We start from the raw sequence: 26,435 nt of genomic DNA, 5'->3' as shown, positions 1-26,435 counted from the left end.
AGCTGGTGTTACTATCCTTCTTTGAACGGACTTAACATTTTTGAATTTAGAAAACCCAATACCTTTCTCCCTGGTTACAAAATCATGCCTGTTGTAGAACATTTAAGAAATGGGTGGAAGTAGGAAAGCGGTACTCTTGATACAGCCCCCTGCCATGCAGGCATGGAGTGCACCTGCACCTGTGGTTCAGTCTCTTGGCCGGGAGGCCACAGGCGTGGCCTTGACTTCTGCTCTTGGTGTTGATATCATACGTTCTCAACAACTTCCTGCACCAGTCACCACACCAAAATAAGGTTGCAGTGGATGAATGGTGGAATGTTTAAAGTAAATAGGACACCAGAACAGACCTGGCAAAGTATGCCTGGACACTGAAGTAATAATGGAATCAAAAGGGGCCTGGAATACCAAGCCTGGGGTGAAGAGTGCTTGCCTCACATGCACAGGCCCTGGGTCCCTTCCACACCTAGTTCCAGAGGGAAGAAAAGAATGAACAAAGGAAAAGCACAACCATAAAGGAAAAAGGATTTAGCAGGGCAGAGTGATGTTCTGCCACCGGAAGGTCCTGGGGAGTGATGTGGACACTTCCCGGCCCTGCCTTCATTCTCCAGGAGAGAGCTCAACATTAATGCCTCCTCAGATGGACTTGGAGTAAAAACCCAAAACTTAAGTCCTTAGTGATCCACTCTTCCTCTTCATCCCATGCCCACCTTCCCCAAAGTGTGTCAGCTAAGCCGCTCTCTTTTCCTTGTGTTCCCCATAGGTAGCTGCAATTAACCCAAACCACCCGCTTGCCCAGATGCCTTTGCCCCCGTCAATGAAAAACTGCATTCAGCTGGCAGCCTGTGAGGCCAACGAGCTTCTGCCCATGATCCCCGACCTTCCTGCGGACCTGTTCACATCCTGCCTCACCACTCCCATCAAGATCGCTCTGCGCTGGTAAGAGCCTGCTGGGGCCGGGTCCCAAGTCACAGGGTCTGAGGCTGCAGCCCAGGTCTCCTGAGGCAATACAGCAGGAGCATGCTAGTCTCCCTTGACTCACAGGACTCCAGGTAGATGCTTGTGAGTGGAAGGTGCTTCTCCCTCTGGATCAGGTCACATGCAGCTGGCTACTTTGCAATTTCTAAGAACACCTTGTGCACATGTTTTAAAGTGTAGAAGCACTGTTGCCATCAGATCGGTAGGTAGTTCTGGTAACCACCTTGCGTTTGGGGAGAAAAGGCTATTATGAAAAAGAATTCATTTCATTTCTTGTCCAAGTATAATCTCCAGTATTCTCATCAGTAAAGAAGAAGGCCACAGCCTGTTTCCCACCACAATTCTTAGAGTCCAGAACACTGGGGAATATTCTGGGAATTACCCAGATGGGTGAGCTTGTCCTTGAGACCCATGTCTCTGGCAGTGCTTACGGAGGGCTGTGTGTGTGCTGCTGACAATCCAACTTCCTGCCCAGGCCATCCTGCCCTCTTCTGTTGTGGGGGTGGTGTGGCGTGGAACCCAGGGCCTCATACATGCTGGGCAAGGGCCTGACCACTGAGCCGCACTCCCAGCCCTTTTTTTCATTTTGCTTTGAGAAAAAGTCTTGCCCAGTCTGGCCTAAAACTTGTGGTCCTTGTGCCTCTGTGCCTTTCTTTGACAAATCCTTTCTGTTTTGATGAAAAGCTTGCATGCAGCCACTGTCCCCCAGCCAGTAGATAAACATTTCCTAGTGCTTGGGTGGGAGCTGTGCAGCCACGGCACACACTGTAGTGTTGTGGGGGTACTTTCTTGGGGTTTCTGCCCAGCCAGCCTTGCAACCCAAACTCCGTTTTCTGGTCTCTTATCCAGACTCTAGAGAAGCTACTGAGAAGTGTGGGTCTTGGGGGCTAATGATGACAACAAAGTGATCAGCCCTCCGGAGACCCCTCAGGGTGCCACAGCCTGGGGCAGAGGTGATCTGAGCTTGTTGAGGTGCTATGTTGGAGGAAAATGGCCTCCTGCTTTGCCTCTGCAGCAAAGTCCAGGTCAACCCCAACCCAGGGATGAGGGGTCAAGAGAGTGGGGCTGGCTGGATGGCAGCCCCCAGCCATTCAGTTTCCCTCCCACTCTCTCCCAACCCCCAGGACTTGGGATTACCAGGGAAGGGCCTCCTTCTAGGGCTACTTCTCTCTGAGAAGTTAGGAGGAGGAGAGGGCCTGCCTGGACAGGCTACAGAGAGGGCACTGGTGTGTCTCTGCTGCCTGTGCTCCTCCCTCCACACTACCAACAATGACGGGGTCTGGCCAGGGCCATTGTCTTCTGAACCCAATATATAGCCTTATGTGGCCACGCCAGACACCCAAGGAGCACAACCACAATTCGGACAGAAATGGACCAGAGGACTATATGAGCAGAGCCATTGTCCAGTGGGAATGTACCCAGTGGAGGAGAAAAGGGAGGTTACTGGTAACAAGAAGTAAGAGCAGGAGACAGGAATGTAGAGAGGGCCAAGTAGAAACAGAGGTTCTGCAGCCTTTGAAATGAAGAGCACGACAGCCGGGTCTACAGAGGCCCTCATCAGGGAGCACAAGGAGAGGGGCCAGGACGCGGGGGGGAGGTGGGCGCAGAAGAGCATCTGCACTGGGAGCAGAATGTGGCAGAGGAGAAAGTGCCGGGGCACAAAGATGCCTCACCCAGAACTGGGAAAGGGGCTCCAGCCAAACAAGAGGAGACAGAAGACACTCGCAGGAAGAAGGTGCACGGGGACGCCACCCTTCTGCCTCACTCTCGGCCCCTTTTCCCTTCCAAGGGTATCTGCCTGCTTTAGCCTGTAAGGACAGTGTTCTTTCCCCGTCCGCACTGTGTGAACTATGCCCCCAGGAAGAGCTGCTGTCCCTGTGACCCAGGAGCTCATGCAGTGAGTCACTGCCCAGTTCCAGCTGGGTGCCGAGTGCCCACACTGAGCTCCACAGGGCACACAGAGACTTGTCTCAGCCCTCATCTTCCAGCTGAAGTTAAAATGTAGCCCTAAAGCAAAAATGCACTTTTTAAATGGGCATTTTTATTTTCTTTCTCTTTTAATAGTAGGGATTGAGTCCCAGTGTACTTTACCACTGAGCTACATCCTAGTATGTAAGGGTCCGGCAAACGTCAGAGGAAGAGACCACCAAGTGACCAACTCATGCAATTCGCAGAAGGGGTTTATTGAGGATCCAATCCAGCGTGCTGGGGCTCTGTGCTCACTCAAAAAGGGAGAGCAGCCCAGAGCCCAGAGCAGGAGTTGAGCAGTGCTTAAGTACACTTTTTGGGGAGGGCGGGGATTTTACATACATCACAGTCTCCTTTAACAAATCACCATACACCGCGGGAAAATCAAACAACAATTCCTGAACATGATTAGTACATTCATTGGCGAGAACAGGCCGCACGGGGGTGATTGGTCACTCCTAAGCGGGGTACACATTCAAACTGATTGGTTTTGGGCCCTGAATGCCTACATGCCAGCCTACACAGTGTCCTAGGTTATTAAACAACCAGAGGGTCAGTGGGAATATTTACTGGGCAGTTCGGGTATTGTCCTAACAGCTACAGGAATTTCAGGTTTTGGGGGTAGCAGAGGAACTTAACAATACCTGGTCCTTTACTTTTTAACTCAGGCCTTGCAGCTTAGAAACTTTACAATGCCCGGTCTTTTACACTTTAATTTCTTTTACCCTTACAAGTATTTTCTTCTATTTTTAATTTTTGAGACAGCATCCAAATTGCCCAGGCTAGCCTTGTACTTGCAGTCCTCCTTCCTTCAGCCTTCTGAGTGCTAGGATTGCAGGCAGGCCCCATCTCACCTGGGCTTCAGTGGGCATTTTGTGCAAGGCAGAGAAACCCTGAGCTTCTCAAGGCAGTGCATGACCCAACATAAGCCAGGGCCTGTTGTTTTCCCAGAGTTCAGGGACATCACTAGGGCTGTGGGATCCAAGAGGTCTCCTTGCATGAGCTGAAAGTGGAATCTGAGCATTACTGACAGCACAAGTTTGGAGGAAGCAGAGGTAGCTCCCAGACAGATGTGCCTAGTGCAGGCAGCATCCCAAAGGAGTGAGAAGGGCAGCCCCTCTGGACAGGGAGGATTCAGAGGAGATGGATGACGTCAGAGGGTGGGCCTGGGGCGACTGCGGAGGCGTTGAATGTTCTCATTGCCTGCAGCTCTTTGGGAGAGCCCCTGAGCTGTTCACATGAGTAGATATCTTTAGAGTCATGCTTGTGAAGGTGAGCCAGGTGACCATAGGAGCCCTGGGACCTCACTGGCTGTAACCATACCAGACCTCACGGGCACCTTCTAGAGAAACAATAAAATGAAAGGTAAAAGAGGCAGTGCAACTGGAAGGCAGGAGCTTCTGTAGGAGCACATGGATCCACTGGGGAGCAGGCCCCTGGCCACTCATTTCCCACCTCTCCTCATGGACTCCTTGCCGTTACTGCTGAGTGCACGCCAGCTACAAAATAGACCCTGTGCTGCAGCTTCACTCTCGGTTGCCAACCCAGGGCTCACTGGGGGTCGGGGATTCCCAGATCAAGGCAGCTGAATGGACATGCAGGGAGGAGGGAGAAAGGAAAACAACACCAGTGGAGGCTGGAACAACCTCCGCGCCTGCCCACGCCTGCTCTGCCACGCCACTCCCAGATCCTGTGGCCAGACACAGGCCATTTCATGGAGTTGGTGAGCTCCTCCCTGGCACTGTGTTCTTGCACCCTGAGTTAGCAAGCACAGGCCTCCACTCGTGAGTGGCCAGGTACTCCAGAGAGTTACTTCTACTTAGAGGCCAGCCTCCTGGCTCCAGGGCAGGCCCTTGCCCTCCCCAGGAATGTGCTTCTGTCTGCCAAGACATGATGCATTAACTCCATAGCTGCTTGAAATTCTTTTTGGAGTGAGAATATGATTAAATTTCTTTAAAATACACATTTAATATGACATGCAGTGAAAGACAAATCAAGTTAATACAGTTACCATAAGGCAGACTTTGGATCCGATAAGCCACAGCTGCAGACAGTTGTCTTCAGATAGCCACTGCCTAAAACAATCAAGCAGTGTCTTGGGTGGGCAGATCTTTTACCATGAACCACGCTTTGCTATACCAAGGTGCTGAAGTCAGATTAAAGAGAACATGTTGCTAGGCCCTTAGGCTCAAGTTGGTAGAAGGGGCACTGTGCACTTTTTTGCAAGAGATGAATTTTAAAACTTTTTTCTTATAAATGAAGAAGGGAATATAGTTTGTCAGACAGTACTTATTCATGTTGTCAGAGTTAAGGGCTTTATTTTTTTCATTTGAAAATCTACTTAAGCCAGGCACACTCATGCACACTTGGGAATCTGAGGCAGGAGGATGGTAAGTCCCAGGCCAGCCTCAGCAACTCACTGAGACCCTGGCTCTAAATAAAATAAAAAGGCCTGGGAATGTAGCTTAGTTGTAGGGTGCTCCTGGGTTCAGTTCCCAGTACCCACCCCACAAAAAGTCAGTAATTTCTAATTTAAATGGATCATATATTCTTTGCAGAAAATTTACTGAAAAGTAAAGATAAACCAAGATTTTACCTTGAAAGGTCAGCAAGGGCTAACTTTTCAGTGGCCTGCTTCTCAAGCTCTTCTCTGTGTGTACTTTTGGATGTTGGTGTTTGTAGGCTGTCACCGTCTCACAGGCAGAAGCCCCAGCGTCCTCAGGCCATGGCCGCTGGAAGTGTCCTAGACCGCTGGAAGCACTTGGCGAGTGTCACACTCCCACTTAAGCTGTGTCAGTGCCCTGTGCTCTGCTTAACCAATGCCTGGGCTTTAGGATTTAGGATCCCCCAACATAAAGGCTGGAGAGCTCAGGGTAGCTCTCAGATTGGGGTCAGCAGGCTTTCTCTGTGGCGCTTCAGATCGTCAATGGTTTAGGCTTTTGGGGTCAAAGGCCGCAACACTGTTGTTGTGGTAAGAAAGCTGAGGATATAGTGCCAAGCCAGTGAGCACAGCTATGTTTCAGTACAGCTTTATTTACAAGAACAAGCTGCCATGAGCAGCCAGGGCCATCAGCACAGACCAGACACACTCTTGTCTTTCCAGAGCAGCAGCAATTTCACACGCCACGTCACTCTCAGCAGTTGGAGTTCATGGAATGCCCGTGGTCATTGGCAGTCATTGGCTGGGCCAACGCAGTTTCCTTTGTTCCAGTCTTAATTTCTGATATCTGTAACACCCAAGTCACACATTATGCTTTACACAGTGAGATGTGTGGATTTCCAAAATGTGGTCACAGGGTCTTAGGAGTCTGCTGTGAGAGCAAAGGCAGGGAGCAGATACAAAATCAAGTCACTGCAGATGGTCAGATAAGATAATGAACCAGCCCAAAAACTTGTTCAGAGCTCAGAACTTACCCTAGGCTAGGGTCCAGATGACAGGCAGGTCAGAAGTAGACCACATGTGAAGCAGGGAGCTGAAGCTGGGTTGAAGCCTGGGGTTAGGGTTAGGGCAGAGGGCTGTAGGTCCATCACTGGTCCATCTCCTGATAGGTTCATCATGTGGTCTGATGATAGGTGGGTGTATGTGCTCTGCTCAGACATGGGGTTTCCTCCTCCTCTGGGTTTCAGGTGAGGGATCACACCTGGTAACTGAGAAGCTCATGGCTGGTTCTTCTGATACGGGTTGGATAATGCCCAGGCAGCCATACTTTTCTGGTTTGATTCAGGAAGTTCATAGGTGGCCCATATTTGTTAGCACAATTTATTTATTAAACTCTGTATGTCCAACATTGAGTAGTTGTCTGTTTGCCCAGACAAGTTACCAAGCCACTCTGCGTTAGCATTTTTGAGTTTCTCAGAAGGAGTGGCTCTGAGCAGACTGCTGCTATACCCTGGAGGTACTCCGAGCAGCATGCAGCCTGGCTCTCCGCACATCAGGGTCCAGACTTGGCCCCAGGGCTATAGTTTGCCAGTTCCTGCTCCAGAAAATGGAGCCAGGATTGAGCTGAAAATGACTGTCGGTACTTATCTATTGGACAGTAGATGACCTAGAAGAAGACAATGCTCATGTCATGGGTGGATATGAAGTGTCCTTAGAGGTTTGTACACCGAAGGCTTGGTCCCCAGTGCAGTAGGGCTTGGGGTGGTGATTGGAGGTTACTGGATCCTGAAGGCTCTGACTTCTTCGGTGGGTTAATCCATTGATGGCTTCATTATCTTAATAGACTACTGGAGGGTAGTGAGGCTCATTGAGGTGGGGCCTAGGAAGAGGAAGTAGGTCACTAGGGGCATGCCCTGGAAGGGTGTCTTGTCCCCAGCCCCCTTTCCCCTCCCTCCCCTCCTCCCTTTCTGTGGTACCTGGCCACTGTGAGCTGAGCAGCTTTCTTCTACCATGCCCTTCCACCATGGTGTCTTGCCTCACCTCAGGCCCAGAACAAGAGAGCTGACCAGCTGTGGACTCAAATCTATGAAGCCATGAGAAAGAAAGAAAGAGAACGAGAGACCTCAGTTGTTCTGGTCAGTAACGCTCAGGAAGGTCTCTCCCAACTCTTTCTCTCTCAGTAAGATAATGGTTCGGAAAGCTAGGCATGGTTGTTAAAGAAGCCTGTGAACCCGACACAGCCCTGCTTCACATGTGCAGCACATGTTCATGTGTACCGGGGCAGGGCTACTTGCGACTCTTATTCAAAGATGAAATAGGTCTTGGAAGACTTTGCCTTTTCTCCTTCCGTTTTTGTTTCAGTCCTTCTAATTTTCAGAAACTGATTTTGGTAATTCAGAATGAACAATGACATCGTCGCCTTGCTCGCCATGTGTCTCTGTGCAGTGTAAGAGTCACAAATGTGTTTTCCCTTTGGCTGTTTCCTGTCCCTCTGATTGAGTGGCATGCGGCCATTTAAGATTCATTCTGGGCATACTTGTGTATGGCTGATCATGACCTGTCTGGTGCCCGTTGGTATGTGGGGCTTGCTGTGAACTAGATGAATGCCGTTGTGTCGTGCAGCCTGCAGCCCTGACATCAGGAGTGAGGATGGTAGACACTGTTTTGGATTGAATAGAGGTCAGGATACTTACTTCCTTTCAATCAAGTTGAGGAATTTCAAGGAGTTCAAGCGTCAGTGACGTGGTGTTCATGCACATATCAACATGGGAAGTTTTGCTCTCACGTGCCCCCTGTGAGGGTACAGGAAGGAAGGAAAGAATTGTCCACCTCTCTTGCAGAAGAGAAGTGACCCAGTGGGGACAGAGATACCCACATTGACCAAAGGTAGCACTGGAGGTGTGAGAGAGGAACAGCAGTCAGGAGGGAAGGCAGCTGGAGATCCCGAGGGTGATTGAAGACTGGACTGAGAAGCAGCCTGCAGCTGAGACCAAGAACAGGTGAGAGAGTGGGAGGCGGGGCAGAGTGGAGAGCGCAGCCCAGTGTGACTTAGGTAGCTAAGGTGCCAGTCGCCAAACCCACAGACACTGCTGTGAGGTTTGCTGTATATTCTTTTCTTGATGACTCAACTGAGAATCTGACCCAAAAGGTCGGCATGGAAGTGGGGCTTCCCACAGGAGAGAAAGCTTCTCACCAACAGCAGTTGTAACAGGAGGAGAGCAACAAGTGGAAACTGTGAAGTCAGGGGCTAGAGCGAGTTTCGAGGTGAAGTGGCTGGTTACTTTGCCTGTGAGCTGTTCAAGTTTTTTTCTTGAGGAGCAAAGTCATGATACAAGACGTATATTTAAAACAAACATGAAGGGTTGAAATCAAAGGATGAAAAGAAAAATATGAACTAATAAAGTTGGGTTGACAGTTGTTTTTTTTTTTTAATTACAAATTCCATCCAACAATATATTCTAAAAAGATACATTATAACAAAAGGAGATTTGTCCAAGAAAGTCAAGTTTGGTTTAATATTTGTAATTAACCTGATTGACAAACAAAAAAGAAAAATTATGATTATCTCAGCAAATTATTTCTTTTTTGTATTAATTTTTTTATTTATATATGACAGTGGAATGCATTACAATTCTTATTACACATATAGAGCACAATTTTTCATGTCTCTGGTTGTATTCAAATTATATTCACACCAATTCGTGTCTCTATACATGTACTTTGGATAATAATGTCCATTACATTTGATCATCATTTCTAACCCCATGTCCTCTCCCTTCCCCTCCCACCCCTCTGCCCTATCTAGAATTTGTCTAATCCTCCCACGCTCCCCCTCCCTACCCCACTATGAATCAGCCTCCTTATATCAGAGAAAACATTTGGCATTTGGTTTTTTGGGATTGGCAGACTTCACGGGTTGACACTTTTGATATGAATCAAAGCAGAATCTGAGATAATGTTGAAAGGGACAAAAGAAAAAGTGGAGAAGATCAAGAAGGACATTGATCATGACCAATGTGCCTTTGACCATGAGACCTTGTTGACAAACAGAAAGTGAGGCCTGAAAGAAGACAGGAATGTACTTAGGATCTCAGATACCACGTAGGTAAAAAGAAGCAAAGAAGGTGTGTCAGTGAGCTCTTCGTCACTGTGACCAAAATTCCTGGCAAGAAAAACTTGGAAATGGAGAAGTTCATTTTGAGCTCCCAGTTTCAAATGTTTAGTCCATGGTCAGCTGGCTCCATTGCTATGGGCCTGAGATGAGGCAGAACATCGTGGTGGAAGGGCCAGGTGGAGGAAAACTGCTCAGCTCATGGAGGCCAGGAAGCAGCGAGAGGGAGGAGGGGCTCCAGGGAAGATGTGTCCTTCCAAGGCATACCCCAGTGACCCTGTCCCCCAGCCACACCTCACCTGCCCGCAGTTGATAGCAGGTTAATCAGCCGTACCTCGTAGAACTGTATAGGGTCATGTGTCCAACAAACAAAAAATGCACATCATGGGGCTGGGGCTGGAGCTCAGCAGTAACGCACTCGCCTAGCACGTGTGAGGCCCTGGGTTCCATCCTCAGCACCACATAAAAATAAATAAAGGTATTGTGTCCAACTACAACTAAAATATAAGTATTTTTTTAAAATGCACATCATGTTTTAGCACATATGGGCCATTCACAAAATGTGTACCCGAATACAGAGGAAGCTGTAATAATCTCGACGAGTCCGCAGCATGTGAATTCTGCTGTCAGACCACCCAGTAGAGTTGGAACTCCATCACAAAAAGAGGACATTTTTAAAACTCTGAAAACTAAAACCTTGGATTAAAGAGGAAGTATTTTTAAAATGATAAAATACTCAAAGCTGAATGACAAGAAAAGCATTTCTTACCCATGGGATGCAGCTCAGCAGGATCATTTATAGTTTGAAAAAGATTGAAATGTAAAAGAAAAATTAACATTCACCTTGAAGAGCCAGGGGAATGTATTAGGTACCTGGCATGTGAGGAGGGGGATTCTGAACATGGCAGACACCCACAGCTGTTCTCGTGCCTCTGCCTCCACCTGTCTTCACTGATGCCCTCCAGAGCTGCCAGCCAGCAAGAGGGACCCGAGGCCATTAACACCCTTTGGGAGTTTCTGCCAGCACACTTGTTTTGGTCTCTAGGGTGCCTGGTACCTCAGCTTGTGCTTTCTGAGGCTGCGTTATGAGCTGCTTTGCCCAGCAAGGATTAGCGCTCAGTGTCTTCTCCAATGTGGCACCTGCCCCTCATCCACCTGCTCCTGCAGTGTGGCTGAAATGCTAGGACTGCGAGAGTGCTATTGGCTAGCATTTATTGCACATCAACTGCATCACTGAAATCGGCTTTACCAGCCCTTGCAGCAGGAGTGTAGGGATGAGCCACCTCTAGCCCTGCGTTCATAGTGAGGACGTTTGGGCTGTAAGTACAGTAACTGGCAGGGGGACTCGGGCAGGTGTGCTCAGCACAGCTGGCCTTCATAGCTGTGGCCTTCCTCACGTTTGTGGTGACTGGCGTACTCAGTGTGGTCATCTCTGCTTCTGTGTTATGACTACAGAAGGTGGGGAGTTTTAGGATATAGAAGCATTTGATGCCTGTCAGTTTTGCTGGGAGCAGTGGCCCTATAAGAAGCAACATGTGTGGTGCTAGCATGCTTAGATGGATGGCATGGGTTCTGGGCCCAGAGATGAGGGGCCTATTTAAAGTACCTGAAGAACCTTGTAGAGAAGTTGACAGTGAAGGCCGCAGGAGAGGGCTAAGGGAGCGATTGCCTGACAGGTGTTAGCAGAATAGCCCCAGGGCTCAGCAGATGAGCAGGCTGCCCAGGGGAGGGAACTGGCAGCCTCTTTACCGTCACTCAGCCATCTCTACACATGGGCTTGTAACTCTTGACCAGTGGATGCTTGAATGTAAACCCATAAGTTTTTACAAAAATTGATTATAAGATGGGGGATCCAGGTATTTTTATCACCCATCTCTTTTATTTGAGGGTACCGTAATCACTGTGAATAGTCCCTCAAGAAACCATTTGCTGTGTAGAACTGGCTCAAGGGGTGTGAGGCCTGGTTGGAGATCTTGTGACCTCGGCTCACCTGAACTCCCAAGAACATCTTACTGCTGGGAGAGGTTGGAGAGGCAGGCATCATCTGTGTCCTTCCTTGAAAGGAGCCAGTGCTGGAGAGGGCTCCAGCTGCCGAGTGTCCCATGGTTCTGACGCTCCCCGATCAGCTTATAGAACCTTCTTTTCCATTTGCTTCCCCCTCCCCGAGATAAACAAAGCAGTAAGGAAGCGAGAAAAAACTAAGCCAATGAAATGAACACACAAGAGGAGGAAGCTCCTAGACCACGGGAAGACCAGCAGCCTGGCATGTTCGGCTCGCGCCCCAGGGCTTCACCCCAGAAAATTGCCCTGTAGAAGTGGGGCTGACCCAGGCCGTGCCGGGAGAGAACAGCAGACTGACCAGAGCAGCAGCCATCTTGCAGCACAGACATGCAGCAGGATCTCCAGGGGGGCTGGAGTGGGCTCCTGCTCATGCATGTCCTGAGCCAGGGTGGCGGTCCTGTGGTTGATGGATGGCTGTGGTTCTGTGCTGATTTATAAGTAAAGGGAGGCCTCTGCCCTTGATTTTCTTCCCTAATGTTGCATCCGAATGCTGAGTGTTTTCTAGAGTTTTCCTGAAGCCCTGGAATGCCCCAAGGTCTGATTTGTAAGCTGCCCTTCCTGCCCTGGCCCTTTGGCTGAGTGCCTAGCTGTGCCCCTTGGTGGTCATCAAGACCAGCACCAGTGTGGTTCCCAACCAAGGCTCCTGTTCTCTGCCTGCCCCTTTGCTCCTGTTTTATAGCTTCAGCCTCCCTGGTGCCTGTCAGAGGCCTGGACTTTGTTTTATCCATGGGAGGTGCCCAGCCCCGGATCTGTAAAGGCATATTGATGAGTGAGCAGAAGCTCTGTTCTTTGTCACCATCCTGCCTCTTTGTGCTCACCACTCACATGACTTTAATAAATGCAAATCTTTTAAATCAGATTTCCTCAGATAAATGTATCTCTACAACAGAACACCCTCACAGTGGGAGGTGGAGACATAGAGACTCCTTCATAGGTTCCCTGCAGTGAAAGTGCCTTGGCCACATGTGTAGCCTCATGGGAGACAAGGCCTGCCCTGATGGGCAGCATCTCGGCGCCAGGCCAGCGAGGACACTATTCTTCCATCTGCAGTTTGTCACTAGAGTCCTGAGGAGTTGTGAAACCGGCTGGTGGGAGGTTTCTGCCAGCCCCCAAATCAGCAACTGGAAGAGGCAAAGCCGTAGCCTCATGTGCCTTGGTGAGTAGGTCTACCGACCACATTGGAGCTGAGCAGTGTATTCTGAGAGCGCAGGGAAGCAGCCACTTCAACTATCTCTTCCTTTTACTGGTCAGCTTTCCTTGTTCTTTCTCACTACATGCCAGTTGTTAGGCTTGAAGTGTGTTGGGAAGCCCTCCCTTTTTTTGATTTATGCCTGCAGAGTGCTCCAAGGCATGCCACTGGGGGTGTGCTTCATGCTGAGGGCTTGGTCAGAGCCATTAACTACTGCCTGGCCAGCATCTGGGTTGTGCAGTGAGCACTGTGGCCTTGCTCTAGGACGGTGGCTGCAGGGTGTCACTTGGCTTGGCTTTCTCTGCACAGGACCCTTCTGTGGGTAGGCCCCTGAGCAGGCTGGTGGCCTGATGTGCAGTCTTCTGAGGCTCAGGACATGTTGTCATGATGGTGTCAGTAAATGGTTCTTTCTGGAGCAAGTGCTGGCACTGTGCTGCATGCACTGGTTCTGTTGTGCTGTGTCTCCCCAGGTGTTGGCTCTCCATGTCCCCTCTGGGCAGCTCCTGGGTTTGGGGTGGGCCTGCCTCGGGGCAGCATAGTGCCCTGACACAGGCCTCCTCTGAGGTGGGCTGGGAAGGATGCTGAGGAAGGGCTGCAGGCGCTGTCCCCGCTGTGAGTTTACACACACCTGTGTCTGGTGGATATGCTCCTAGTGTCAGTGAATGTGGACGTTGTGGTCCCTGAGGAAGCCAGGTCTCAGGAGGCCTGGCTGCACCCTGCACCACCACCCCCTGCCCCACCACAGGTCCTGTTCCCACCCTGAGTGTGCCGTGCTGCTCTCCAGCCATCAAGTTCTTGGGGTGAACCTGTGAGATTGCTCCACTTCCCATCACTAGAGAAGACAGGCGTACCACACAGGGCCTTGGTGGAGACAGCAGTGTGAGCGGGGCTCCGCGTGCTGATAGAAAATGCTCTAATTCACAACGCTCTTTCCCATATGGCTTCCAGTTTGCCTTTGCTAATAGCCCAGGAGCAGTTCAAAGCAGAGCTAATGCAGGAGCATCCATGTGTGATTGATCAGGGACCAGATGCTCAGCATGCACCTGCCCAGTGGTTCAGCCTAATGTACAGCAGAGCCCTATGGGAGCCAGGACTTGGACCCCAAACCTGCATGCTTTCCCCTGGAGCCCACTCCGCCTTTGCCAGCAGGAGCTGATGTCCATGCATGCTGCCCCAAGGCCTCAGTCCAGGCAGAATGGCACTGTGCATCCCAGTCCTAGCTGAGAGTCCTTGATGTTTGCAAGGGACTGTAAAGTGCCACCAAGAATCAGGGTGGCCCCTGACACAGCTTGTGTCCTCACTCAGCCTTTTCTTTTCCTTTCTCTAGCCTGGAAAGTTTGCATGTAATTGAGTTGTTCTCTCAAAGTCTGGTCTCTCCCGCTGTGTCCCTTGGCACCGAGGTGGTCAGGGCCAACCCCGCAGGGTTCTGGAAAGGCCAGGGCAGGCTTTTCACTCTTCCGTCTCCAGCCGTTCCTCTCCTCTGTGTTCTTTTTCTTCTTTGGCTGCTTCCTAGTTTTCTCTTTACCTTGATCTTGGGCTCCCTGGTTTGCTTTCCTCTTCTCCGGCCCTCTTGGGGTGCTTGAGAACGTGGAAGGCAGCAAGAGCCGTGCAATTGAGGGAGCAGAGGGCTCAGGCTGCGAGACAGGTGAGTGCCAGGTTTCTGTCTTCACGACTTAAAGGCTCCAGTTAAACTGGGCTGACTGGGCTGCACAAAATAACCACACAAGAGACACAAATTGTCTTTGGGGTTGCTGTGACGGCTCCTCTGACCTTAATCGTCAGTAGGAAGACAGAGAGAGAGCAGGTGCTGACCCCTTTTATTGAGGAGAAGCTATTCAAATGAGGCAAGGGGTCAGGTTTCAGGGGGCTGGGTCTATCTTCATGATGTCCACTGTCAGCAGGTTGACTGACACCTGGGTAGGCCACACCCAAGGCCACAGTAAGAGAAGGGGACACACACACAAGGCACTTCCATAGGAGATTCTACCCTATACAGGACAAGGGGTTATATTACAAAGGAACACGTGAGCGTAGCTTCACCCATGGAGCTGTAGCAAGACACATCCATGCACTAGACACTGACCCTCGAACCCAAGAAGGATGGGGAAAGCTCTGCCATATTTTTGTGACTGAGCGCCTCAGCACCGAGCTGGGGAGTGTGACTCAGTCACGTGTAAGGTTGGTCTCCCACAGGTGAGCATGGCCTAAGGCTCCCTCCTCAGCCACATGGTCCCAGTGTTCTCGCTGTGAACAGAGCCCCAGAATGAGCCTTTCTTTTCGTTCCTCTTACTGCACAAACAATATTATGATAGCAAACCATGAAAAGGAGCCAATGGAAGAAAACATACTCAGAGTCCCAGCTGTTTTTGTTATTGGAGATCCTGATCCTTTCTGTCCATATATGTACTTAGTTTTACTCAATTGGACTCATATATATTTTTTTATTTTTTGTTTCTAAAATTAAAAAGCTACTTAAGATTACCATTTTATGTTGTCACCCAGTATTTTAGCTTCAAATTCAATATTTCATCATATTTATGGGCACAATTACTTAAGGATTCCCCTTTAATATAAAATTAGTTTTTTTTTTTTTGTCTTTGCAGAGCCTCGGAGCTTTTCCTTGTTTTGGAGCATTTCTCCAGCTGTTTTCAGAAATGGGATTAGTAGGTCAAAGGGCATAGCTCATGCAACAGCTGTCACCACACCTCTCAACTGAAAGGTCAGGCTGCCTGTCAGATGGCTCATAGGTGTGAAGTGTTGTGTTTGCATGGAGAAAGTGCAAAGTCTGTTCTGTGTGTCTATAAGTCACTGAGAGGAAGAACCAGCACTGAGTCAGAGAAAGGAGGCCCCAGGTGACACAGCGACCCGATTCCTTAGGTAAACATGAGCGAGCGAGCGAGCGAGCGAGCGAGCGCTGTGCCCCTGACTGAGTCAGGGCTGGGCTGACCCCAAGAGCCAGGCGGTCTCTTAGTCAGCACCTTAGTATGGAGCACTTCCCATCTGGCATGTGTGTCAGGGTCATGTTCCCTTCAGCTTTACTGATGGTTATTCACGTAACTATCTCTGGAAACTTGGTGCAGAGGTGTTGTCTCTGTGTTTGGCCTTGAGAAAGGTCTTCCTAGGAATGACAGATGTACTACTGGAGTGACTTTGGACTAGTGTAGGCGAAGAACAATGAATCCTAGAGGTCAAAGAGGGAGGAGCCTCGGCTTAGCATGCTTCCATCCCAGCAACATTCGATGGACTGTTGGGTTAGTTTATTGTGTAGAACTTAAAATAATTATGCAGTTTTTGAAATTAGGAAAAGACAGAATAGGACTATTTGTATCTACTCCAAAATGTTTGCAATTTCAGCATCATGAGCATATAACAACTTTGAAAAATATTTTTTTTCCTTTTATGGATTAATCAAATCACCAGCAAATCTTTATTTATCTTTATAGTGCTGGGGATCAAATCTGTCACACATGCCAGGCACACACCCTACCCCTGGGCTGTATCTCAGCCCTAGCAGTACTAGGACCACCAGAATCACACTGTTTCCATGCCACTAGATGTTAGGGCCAGCCATCTCTCCAGGATCCTGATCTCAGTGGCAGGTGAGAATTAGGACACAGCCCTCTCAGGCCACATTCTTCCTTAATGAACTGGCTGAGAGCCAAGCCCCAGGAAGAAAATCCCAGGTTCTTGGCACACCTGTACCTCCCAGAAGCCTTGCCACCCTCTTGTTTGAACATAACAATTAGAAAAATCTCCAGGAAAGCTGGGGGTGGTGGCACATATCTAAAATCCCAGTGACTGAGGAGGTTGAGACAGGAGGATCACAAGTTTGAGGCCAACCTCAGCAACTTAGCAAGGCCCTAAGAACTTAGTGAGACTCTGTCTCAAAATTAAAAAAAAATAAAAAAGGGATGGGGATGTGGCTTATTGGTAAAGCACCACTGAGTTCCAAAAGAAACTAAACAAACCCCAAATTTAAAAATTAACAAATAAAACAAATTAAAAGGGCTAGGGGTAGGGTTCAGTGGTTAAAAAAAAAAACAAAACAAAACCCTGGGCTTAATCTGAGTAAAAAAGAAAAGAAAGAAAGAAAGATTACCAAGAAATGGTCTTTTATTTTTATGTTTTTTAGTTGTAGTTGTACACAATACCTTTGTTTTATTATTTTATATTTATATGGTGCTGAGGATCGAACCCAGCACCTCACACATGCTAGGTGAGCACTCCACCACGGAGCCACAACCCAGCCCAAGAAATGGTCTTTTTAATGATTTTTCATTCTTGTTATAACGTTACTGTTGATTTCTTATTCATCACCTTTTCCTTGTGTCTCAATGTTTAAAAGAGCGTTCCTTCAGGAATAGATGGTGAAATTACTTACTTCAGCAAAAAAACAAAAGCCCAAAGTCCAATCTACAATGAGTGTTCTCAGCTCGCAAGGCAGCGGCTGTCCACCGCTGAGGGCTATCTCCATGGTGTTTGGACCAAGCTGTGCAGTTTGCACCCACCATAGCCACTGGAGTAGCAAGAATGGGGACATGCTGGGGTGCACACCCCAGCCCACACCTGTCTCAGCCTCCTTGCAGACGCAGGCTAAGGACCTTGGTAGGACTGGGAATGAGAAGCGCAGCTCCTGTCTGCACGCTCCACCATTGTGAACTGGCTTTTTTTTTTTTTTTTCATGGATATGGGCTTCTTCCTATAAAAACACAAAACCATTCATGAAAGTAAGTGAAAATGAATCGCAGGACACTCTAAGTGTCCTCCAGGTGCCTTGTTGAAAGTCTGAACAGAGCCCTGGGACTGTCATTGTGTCCTGTGACTAGCAGTGCATGCAGGTGCTCTGGGGACCTGCAGGGGGGAATCTGGCTCAGCCAGGGCTCCTAGGAGGAAGCAGCATCTGGGTTGTTCCTTCTCCATCAGTGTTCACATTATGGTTCCCTCAGTAAAATCCCACAGCCTCCAGCCTGCCCCTTATTCACAGTGGGCCCATCCGCCTCTGGAACCTCGAGGGCTGATTTGTAGAGAATTCCAACGGAGGGCTACGTCCCTGGCTGCTGGCCTCCTGTGTAAATCACAGGCTAGGGACAAGCAGACACAATCAGCAAGTGGGGCAGTGTGCGAGCTCACCAGTCTCTCCCCACCATGGGGCAAGTGCAAACTGAGGAACAATCAGGTGGAGGATGCTCTACATTGGAGCTTGTGGTCCTTGCTCTTTCTCCTCGCCTCTGCCACATGGGCCTTCCCACCTTGCTTCCAGTGCTGCTGAGGATGGAGAGAAGTGGGAAGTGCCTGGCTTTGCCTCTTCACCTGACCTGTACCGCTGGCCTCGCCTGCTGTGGACACCTTACTCTGGTGGAAGTTTTCCATATCTGGCGAGATTCCCTGTGAAATCCTCAAGCCAGCATGTTGTCATCATGTCCATCTGCTTCTATTAAGTTAATGTGCTCATGGTCATAAAGCAGCTAAAATGTCTGGTACTCATCAAATGCACAATTGATAAATGTTCACAAGAAGTTAACGCTGTGTTGGAGCTGTTAAGGTTCAGAAACACTGGCACTTTATTCCTAAGTGTGATTGAGGCAGTCAGTGGGGAGAATCCTGTGGGTGAGGGAAGGGGACCAGAGGAGAGGAACATGCATGAAGTCCTCATGACTAGACGGGGCAGAACCACGGAAGCTTCAGTCGTCAGCATAGAAGCGGTTTGTCTACACAGACACTGGCCGCCGGCACAGAGGGGCTGGGCATGTGGAGCTGCAAAGAGTGAGTCTCCTCAGGCAGAACTGCCACCCAAGATAAACTCGCATCTCTGTTCCTTGCCTCTTATGCGGTTTATAGGCTCTTTCCATCTTACATGTCAGTACAGAGCAGATGCACGCCCCCTGGGAGCCAGCTGCCCACTGCCCATCCACCTGCAGGCCCAGCAGCTGCTTGCTCTCCCACTTCTCCTTGCCCGGGTTCGCCTCACTGCTCTCTCCTCCTCTCTTCTTCCCCTTCCATGATTTGAGTTTTTGCGATAATCCGCTGACCTCTCATTGAGCAAAACGTGTACACTTATAGATCATCAAGTCCTCTAAACTATGTAGGGCTGCTGCCTTGGCTCTTCCCAGTCTTCTGCTCTGGAGGTGGGTTCTCGGAGGGAATGAGAGCAACACATATAAATTGCCTGCCACAAAAGATACTTAAGTGACTGGGTGGTCCCTACTGAACCCTCTATACACTGAGCTGGGAGGAGGGTCAAGAATGTTGGCAGGTGGAGACCTGTGCGTTTCAGAGTGTTTGATTTTTTTTAAAAATTGTGTCTTTGGTCACACAACCTCAAGTTCAAGCAGCAGAAGCAGCCCGCCCTTCCTTTTTGCATGGCTCAATTCGCCTAAGGTCATTAGGAGGTAAACCTGATGTAGCAGAAAAGTACCTGCAAAATATTCAGAATTATAGTAGGAAAAACTTCCCAGGTTTAAACAGAAAACATCTTCAAAAATAGCCCCATTTGAGGATGCTTTTGAGAGTGTGCTTTGCGGTGCCATCTCGAGTGGGAGCGCGGCAGCTGAGGTGGTTGGCCTATTTAGGAGACCTGAATAGAACCTGGCCTGAGATGCCGACTAAGGAGGGGTGTGGTCAGCCCAGGTAACCAAGTGTCTGTCCCAGCTCTCGTCTTTCAGGAGTCTGCTTGGAGAGGGAGACCCCTTGGCAGAGGAAGAGGAGAACTGGTGAGAAGTCCTCCGGCTGCCTCTCTGCTGGAGGCTGCTGTTGTGTCTGGAGGCGGAGGAGCTGGGGCTCTGCTCTGCTCCAGACCTGTTTTAATTCCTTCCAGCTGATCTCCTCTTCCCTCATTTTTGGCAGTCGGGGCTTGGCTACTGGCCAGGAAACGTGCACCAGCTTCAGAGCTCTGCAGTGATATCTGTCTCTGTCCCTGTGATGGGGACAGACTGACTGCACAGTGAGCCATGGAAGGCTGCCAGCACAAGCTCACGAGCTCTGCTGCACCCAGAATCTTACTGGCCCGAGTTCTAAATGGGGTTACCCTTTCCAGGTAGTGGGTGAGTGGTGAGTGGTGAGTGGGAAAGAGCCTGGGGCCACTGCAGCCGCCTTCCTCTCCTCATTCACAGAGGTGGTGACTGGCCTCTGGCTCCATGAGGGCTGACTGGAGAGTGTAAGGGGAAGGTGGGGGTCAAGGGCATGTCCTCTTAACATAGAAAGAGCAAATCAGATGGCAAGAGAGAACCATGATAAGAGTAAGCCCAGTGGAAGACTATAACTTAAGTATTCAGTTCTTTGTAATTTAAAAAAAATTACAAATGTCTTGAAGAAACAGTTTGATGGGTGTGCCACGACACCACCCTGCTTCCCAGACAGGGAGTGAATGGAGGTGCAGGTGCACATGGTGGGCAGCGTGCCCCTTCGGCTGCCCTCCTTGTTACTCTTCTCAGTACAGCACTGTGGCTCCCAGGGGTTGCAGCATCACCACCTCATCACTGTTGCTCAGCACCACTGTCATTCAGGCACCTGAATTAAAACAGGCAGCCAGGGCTCCTGAGGGGTGCTGGGGAGGCGACCATGAGAAGCTCTGTCCTTTGTGGCCCTCCCTCCTGTCTGCCTGGCTCCAGGCAGTATGGTATCTGTTTGTCAGTATGAAGTGTAAACACAGCCTTGTGATTTTACTTTTTTAGATTAAAACACACTGAGACTTGAATCCTAGGCTGAGAAGCAAGAATCTGAAGTTGTCCCAAATACGCTAGGTTCTAAACATACACAGTGGCGTTTAACGTGCACAGGCCCCACGACGCTAAAGAGTGGTCGACACAGCTGTCGGTGGAGCATTCCTGGCAGTTCCTTGTGCTCTTTGTATCCTGAGAGTTGCCTCTAGGGACAGATTTGCCTCTTCAGAAGGGGTGCTGATTTTCTGCTTGGCAAGTCAGCATGAGTCATTGGTAACCTCAGGGGCAGCAAAGTGTGAGAGTCCAGGAGCCTCCCTTGAAGTCTTAGATTCCTCAAAAACAGGTTTGAGCTGGGGGACCAGCTCTGTTTAGAGCACTTGCCTGGTGTTGCATTGCAGCAACCAGGAAACCTCCCAAGAACTGCTTAGAGGAGGAAAACTCCCTTTTGGCTCAGGTGTTGAGAAGTTCAGCCCATGGTCAGCTGGCTCCAGAGCACTGAGCCAGAATTGAGCAGCACATCCCAGCCAGGGAGCCTGGGAGGGAAGCTGCTCAGGGCGTGGCAGCCAGGAAGCAGAGAGCTCCAGGGTCCCAGTAGGATGGTTTTTGATTTTTTTGCCCCCCCCGCCCACCGCCTTTTTAACCGATTGGATTGGAGAGTTGGAGGGGTTTGCTGGTTTTCATTTCAGCGGTGCATTGTTTGCAGGTTGTTTTGGGTTGCTGTTAAGTGATGTTTGGCATCTGCACACTCTGTCCATCTGCTCTGTATTCAGGAGGATGGGTTGAGTAACCTGGCTGTGGGGGCTTCATGACACTCATCAGCAGAGACCTCCAGGGACTCTTGCAGGCTCTTGGGAGCCAGTCCACAGTCCCACTGATGGAGGAGGAGTTGCCCTTCACACTGCACTCAGCCCAGACAGCCACGGCCTGAGGACTGAGGGGAGCAGGCATGGGAACTGAATGACTAGTGGGGATAGGTTTTCAGGGCTTGGTCCTTTCCTTGGTCCCCACTGTGCCATGGATGTAGGTCCCAAAGTGACACTGGCAGAGCAGAGCAGGAGGGGTTTCCTGCCTAGTGGAGAGAGCCAGAGAGCGCGCCACATGCCCACCCCATCCTGCACTTACTTGCCAAAGGAGGAGCTCTGGGTCCCCTGTTCAGGAGCCTTTATGCAGTTCATTTCCCTGTTGGACCAGCCCCATTCTATAGTCATTAGGACCCCTCTGAGTCCCTGCTAGCAAGTGGGGTCAGAAAACTAACATATACTCATTACAGCACAGTGGGGAAGAGGGACAGCACTTCCAGTCAAGTGGGACTGACTTACTCTTGGAATGCAAGGTTGGTTCCCTGTCCAGAAGTCAGTGGTATCCACCACCTTAACAATTTAAAGAAAAACTCATGTCATCTCAATGCAGATAAAAGCTGAACACTTCAACATCCTTCCTTGTCTAAAACTCAGCAAACCAGGAATACAAAGGGATTTCTCAGCCTCATGGAAATATACTGTCAGCCAGTGTCGTGTTTACTGGGAGAATTGAATGCTGTCCTCCCACTGAGCTCTCAGACGAGACAGGACTTGGACAACACTGTCCAACATGGTGCTAGAAGACCTTCAGTCTCAGAGGCGAGGAAAGAAGCAACAGAGGGGCCCATTGAGAGGAAGACCATCCACACTTGCAAGTGACTGACTCATTTCTAGAGAATCCATTGAATCTACCAAGGCAGTTTTAGAACTGGTAAGTGATTGTAATAAGGTTGTCGGAGAGAAAAACCACTAAAATGTACCACTAGTACATTTTCCTTGTACTTGGCATTAACAGAAATCCAAATTTGAAGAACGTAGCATTTTGTTATGCTGGACCAGCCAGCTGTGTCCATTTCTCCAATCCCAGGTGTCACTTAAACCTTGGCGATCTGCTTCTTCTGGTCGGGGCTGGTCCCTTTAGCCTTTCATTACATGATCAGCCAAGCATGGCATGGCATGACTCCTGAATAAGTCAGTTTGCTGTAGTGTACACAAAAGCAGAAAAAAACAAAAATAAACCAAATAAATAGATGAAAATATAGGCAAAAATAGATAAAAGAAGATACCTTGAGTACCTGGGCTGGAGGTGAACCAGACTCCCTTGAGTGCATGGAAGAAATCGCCCTGGTGACCAGTCTGTTTAGGGTGGCACTCATGTAGGTCCTTAATGCCAACAAGCTGCCAACAGAGTCAAAGGCCTCAGACTGAGGCTTCACAGGGGGTCACCACCAGCTGTGTCTCAATGGCGGTCTGAAAAAACTGGCATTTGTAGTCCCAGACAGTGCATCATCTCAGCCTCCAGGTACCTGTTTTGGAAGGGAGGGTTCAGAATTTCATACCAAGCACGTTCATCAAGGTGACTGCTACCTAGCCACTTGGCCCAGCTATAGCTTGTGTACAAGAGAAGTCTCAAAAGAAGTTGATGCTGCCAGAGCGTAGTGGCATTCATCAGAATTAAAGTCGCAACTAACCTAGACCCTGAGTCTTAATGTGCAAAATACAGGGCAACCCTTTGTAAGGTTGCAAAAGTTACAGAGTACTTAAGAGTGTCTTGCTGGACACTGCAAACCCTGGGGAAAGAAAGACGTCCAAGAAGGTCTGTATGAATGGGGAAGTAGTCTACAGATCGCAAGACTCACTGTCATTGAGATGCCAGGTTTTACCACACTGATCGACACCTTCAATTTGATCTAATCAGAAGGCCAGCAGGCTTTTAGGTAAATAATGATAGGTTGATTTTAATGTTTATAAAGAATTAGTGTTCCCAAGTAATTTTGGAAGAGAAGAATAAGGTTTGAAGACTGATTCTATCCAACTTTAAAACTTGCTATAAAGCTACAGAACTCAAAATGGTGTGGTGTTGGCAAGAGGACAGACACGTGGGCCAGTAGAGCAGAATGGAGAGGCCAGAAGCAGATCCGTGCTGAAGTGGCCCGCTGACTTCAGCAGAGCTGCAAGGATGAGTCACTGAAGGACAGTATCTTCACCAGTGTTTCTGGAATGACTGGATATCTCTGTTGATAAGATGAACCTTGCTCTGTAACTTATACCTCATATAAAGTTTAACTTAAGGTGGACTCTAGACCTCACCATCAAACCCCAGGCAATCTTCTAGATTTTAGAAAAGTAACATTTTTTTAAGAGGAGAAAAAAGAACATAGTAGTCAACCTTTGTTTTAGAAGTTCTTAAGTATGACTTCAAAAGCATATTTCATAAAAGAAAATGATAATAAACTGGAGTTTGTCACAATCTTTGCTTTGCCGTTCTGGGAGGAAATACCAGCAAATTTCAGGACAAAAGACTTTCACTGGAATGTAGAACCCTCCCAACAGGAAAACAAAAACATTTTTTAAATGGGCAAAATATTTGAGTGTATCCTTCACTAGAGGAGAGCCAGAGACCACAGGTGAGCACTTGGACAGACGCCTGGCGTTGCTGCCAGGGGACACTGAGGAGTTGGAGATGCTGCAGATGATCACAGTCATGGCTGCAGTCTGAAACAGCAAGTGCTGCGAGGGGTGGAGAGTGTCTTTGAACCCTGATTGTCTTCCCTCCCCAGTTTATACCTTCTACTCTTCTACCCCCACACAGAAACACATCCATCTGTAGAAAACACCGGAGAACTTTAGGTGCCTCTCCACAGACCTGGAAAGATGGCCCCAAGATGGTCATTAGCACCTAATAGCAACACTGGGTCTCTCCTGGGCCCGGCTGGGCACTTGTAGGAATAGGCCATGTGTAGAAGGAACGTGCTAAAGATTGAGGGTGTCAGCACCTCCACTGGCCCGGGGACCCACAGCCTCCATAGGCCTGGTGATTGCTAGCATGTGGCAACTGTCCTGAGACTGCAGAATCACAGATTCCCGGCCAGGCTGCAGTTCCCATCCAGCTAGAGGCCAGCGAAAGGGCTCTTAGATTAAACTTGCCTTGGTGGATAGCAGAAAGCATTGTGAGTCCTCTGCTGCAGCGTCCTCTGGCTGGGGTAGGAAATGGAGTGAGTTAAACTCAGCAGCACTTAGAACCATTGTGCAGGGCCTGCCACCTACTCCTGTAACCCCCGTGGTGTGATTAAAAGGAAGATTTGGTCTTTGTCCCAGGTTTCTGGCACAGAAAGCAGGGCTTTCGTAAGCTAGCAAGATGGCTTTTCCTCCTGAGATGGCTTCTCCGTGGGGGCTGATGACCAGAAGGACTGAGCGAGACTAGAAGAATGGACCTTAGGTCCTGCCTCTCATGGGGGGCGTGGAGATTGAGTGCAGCTCCTAGTGGCCAGTGATTCAAGCCTGCATGGTGAGGCCTGCATTGAAAGGGAAGAGCTGGAGCATGTGGAAGCCACGTACTCCTCTGCACACCTCGTCCACACCAACACACTGGGCAGTTCCTGAGTCGTGTCGGTTAATGTTGGTGAGGGGCCCTCCTGGGTCCTGTGAGTTCCCCTACATGCTGTCAAATCGGAGGAGGAGACCAGGGATCAGAAGCTCAGGTGGCCTGGGTCTTGCAACTGGTGTCTGAAGTGGGGCTGTCTTGTGGGACTGAGCCCTTCCCTGGAGTCTTCCTGACTCTGAGCTTGTCAGAGTGGAACTGCACTGCAGACCCTCCATTGTGGAGTCACCCTATAGTGACGGGCAGTGGCCAAGTCTGAGAAGGACGGCTCCCCATGCTGGTGAAGCAGGAGGAAGCGAGGGGAAAGGGAAAGCCTTTTAACAGGGTGGGGTAGGGAGGTATGTCAATATTATGTGCCACACACTGTGAGGTCCTGTAGGTCCAGACACCGAGGACAGACGCAGTGCTGCTGTGTGATCCTCCTCCCTGTGAGAACAGCAGGGGTGAGAGGACCCTGTGGACAGAGACCTTCAAAACTGGTGAGGCTGGGTGGCTCAGTGGTGGAGCACTGGCCTGGCGCCGAGGCCCTGGGTTCCAGCCCAGCACCACAAACCACACAGAACCCCCTGATTTGTGGTAGGCCTGTGGGGCTGTGGCTTCCACCTGCCTTGCTACAGTTACAGGCCCACTCTCCCAGAGCGTGAGGTGGCCTGGGGACATCCTGCCACTCATGTGCTGAGTGGCTTCTGCAGCCCGACCACTTCTGCATAAGTGCACAGTTCACATTAGACAAGCCAGCAGACCCAGGACAGATCCCTCTACCTAGGACAGCCAGAGAGGAAAAAGGATGTGGACAAGGACCATGGAAACGCCCTGCCATCTAGAAAGGGGTGTGATACAGCACAGCACCAGAGGAAGAGGTCCTGAAGCTGGGTCTCAGGCAGCAGTTGCTCTGTCCCCTCCATGAAGTCACAGGAAGGGGGGTTGTGGTGGAACAAAAGGTAGATATTAATATAGATGGCAGGATGATACAGAGATGAAGAGAGCAAACAAAGAGAAGGAAACACTTTAAGAAATCAAATAATTCAGTTGCAAAATTTAAGTGACTTTAAGATCACTTGTCAGTAGAATAGGTGTTATGGGAAATGAAAAGTAATAAAAAATGAGAAGTAAGAACAATAAAGCAACGAGGATTCATACAGATAATTATTCTTGAAATGTAGAACAAATGGTAATGAAACAGCATTTAAGCATGTCATATTTCAATAAGTGTAAGCTCCCCTATTAAAGTTACCTTCACCAGAATATCCAGCCTGAGGAATTCACACACACGCACCCACCCGGATGAGCTCGGCGGCAGTGGGTGGACTCCTGCAGTGTGCCAGGGGAATCCCAGACGCTAGCCCCGTGGAGTCACATCAACCTGTGTGGGTGACTTTGTCTGTCCATCCATTAGTACAGTTCACTGCCCTAGTGGGTCAAAAGAGAAGATGTTTTTAATAAAACTAAAAGTGAATTTTAATGAAAACTGTGGCATAAGGATGGTGGAATAAATACTTCCTCCGCCAGGAGAAGTTTCCTCCTGCCAGAGCACTTGCCCTGAGGCCCAGTGCCCTGCAGTGAGATGCCCACTATGGTAACCAGCACTCCTGTCCTCTGGGCAGTCTCTCCCGGCAGTGCTAGTCCATGAAATGATCAGGTGAGGAAGGGGAAGGCCTGTACACATTCTAAAGAGGCAGCAAGTTTACATGA

At 49.4% G+C, this 26,435-nt stretch overlaps 1 protein-coding gene across 1 annotated transcript in view; it reads left to right on the top strand.

Moving 5' to 3' along the window:
• Rptor (regulatory associated protein of MTOR complex 1) overlaps positions 1-26,435 on the top strand; it is a 337,753-nt gene that overhangs the window by 175,931 nt on the left and 135,387 nt on the right. Inside the window, exon 6 of the mRNA XM_076869269.2 lies at positions 761-936. Coding sequence (XP_076725384.2) covers positions 761-936 — 176 coding nt within the window. The remainder of the gene's footprint in view (positions 1-760; positions 937-26,435) is intronic.

This window comes from Callospermophilus lateralis, chromosome 11, assembly GCF_048772815.1.
Source record: "Callospermophilus lateralis isolate mCalLat2 chromosome 11, mCalLat2.hap1, whole genome shotgun sequence".
Taxonomy (NCBI): Eukaryota; Metazoa; Chordata; class Mammalia; order Rodentia; family Sciuridae; genus Callospermophilus; species Callospermophilus lateralis.
This window is presented reverse-complemented; position numbering and strand designations above follow the sequence as displayed.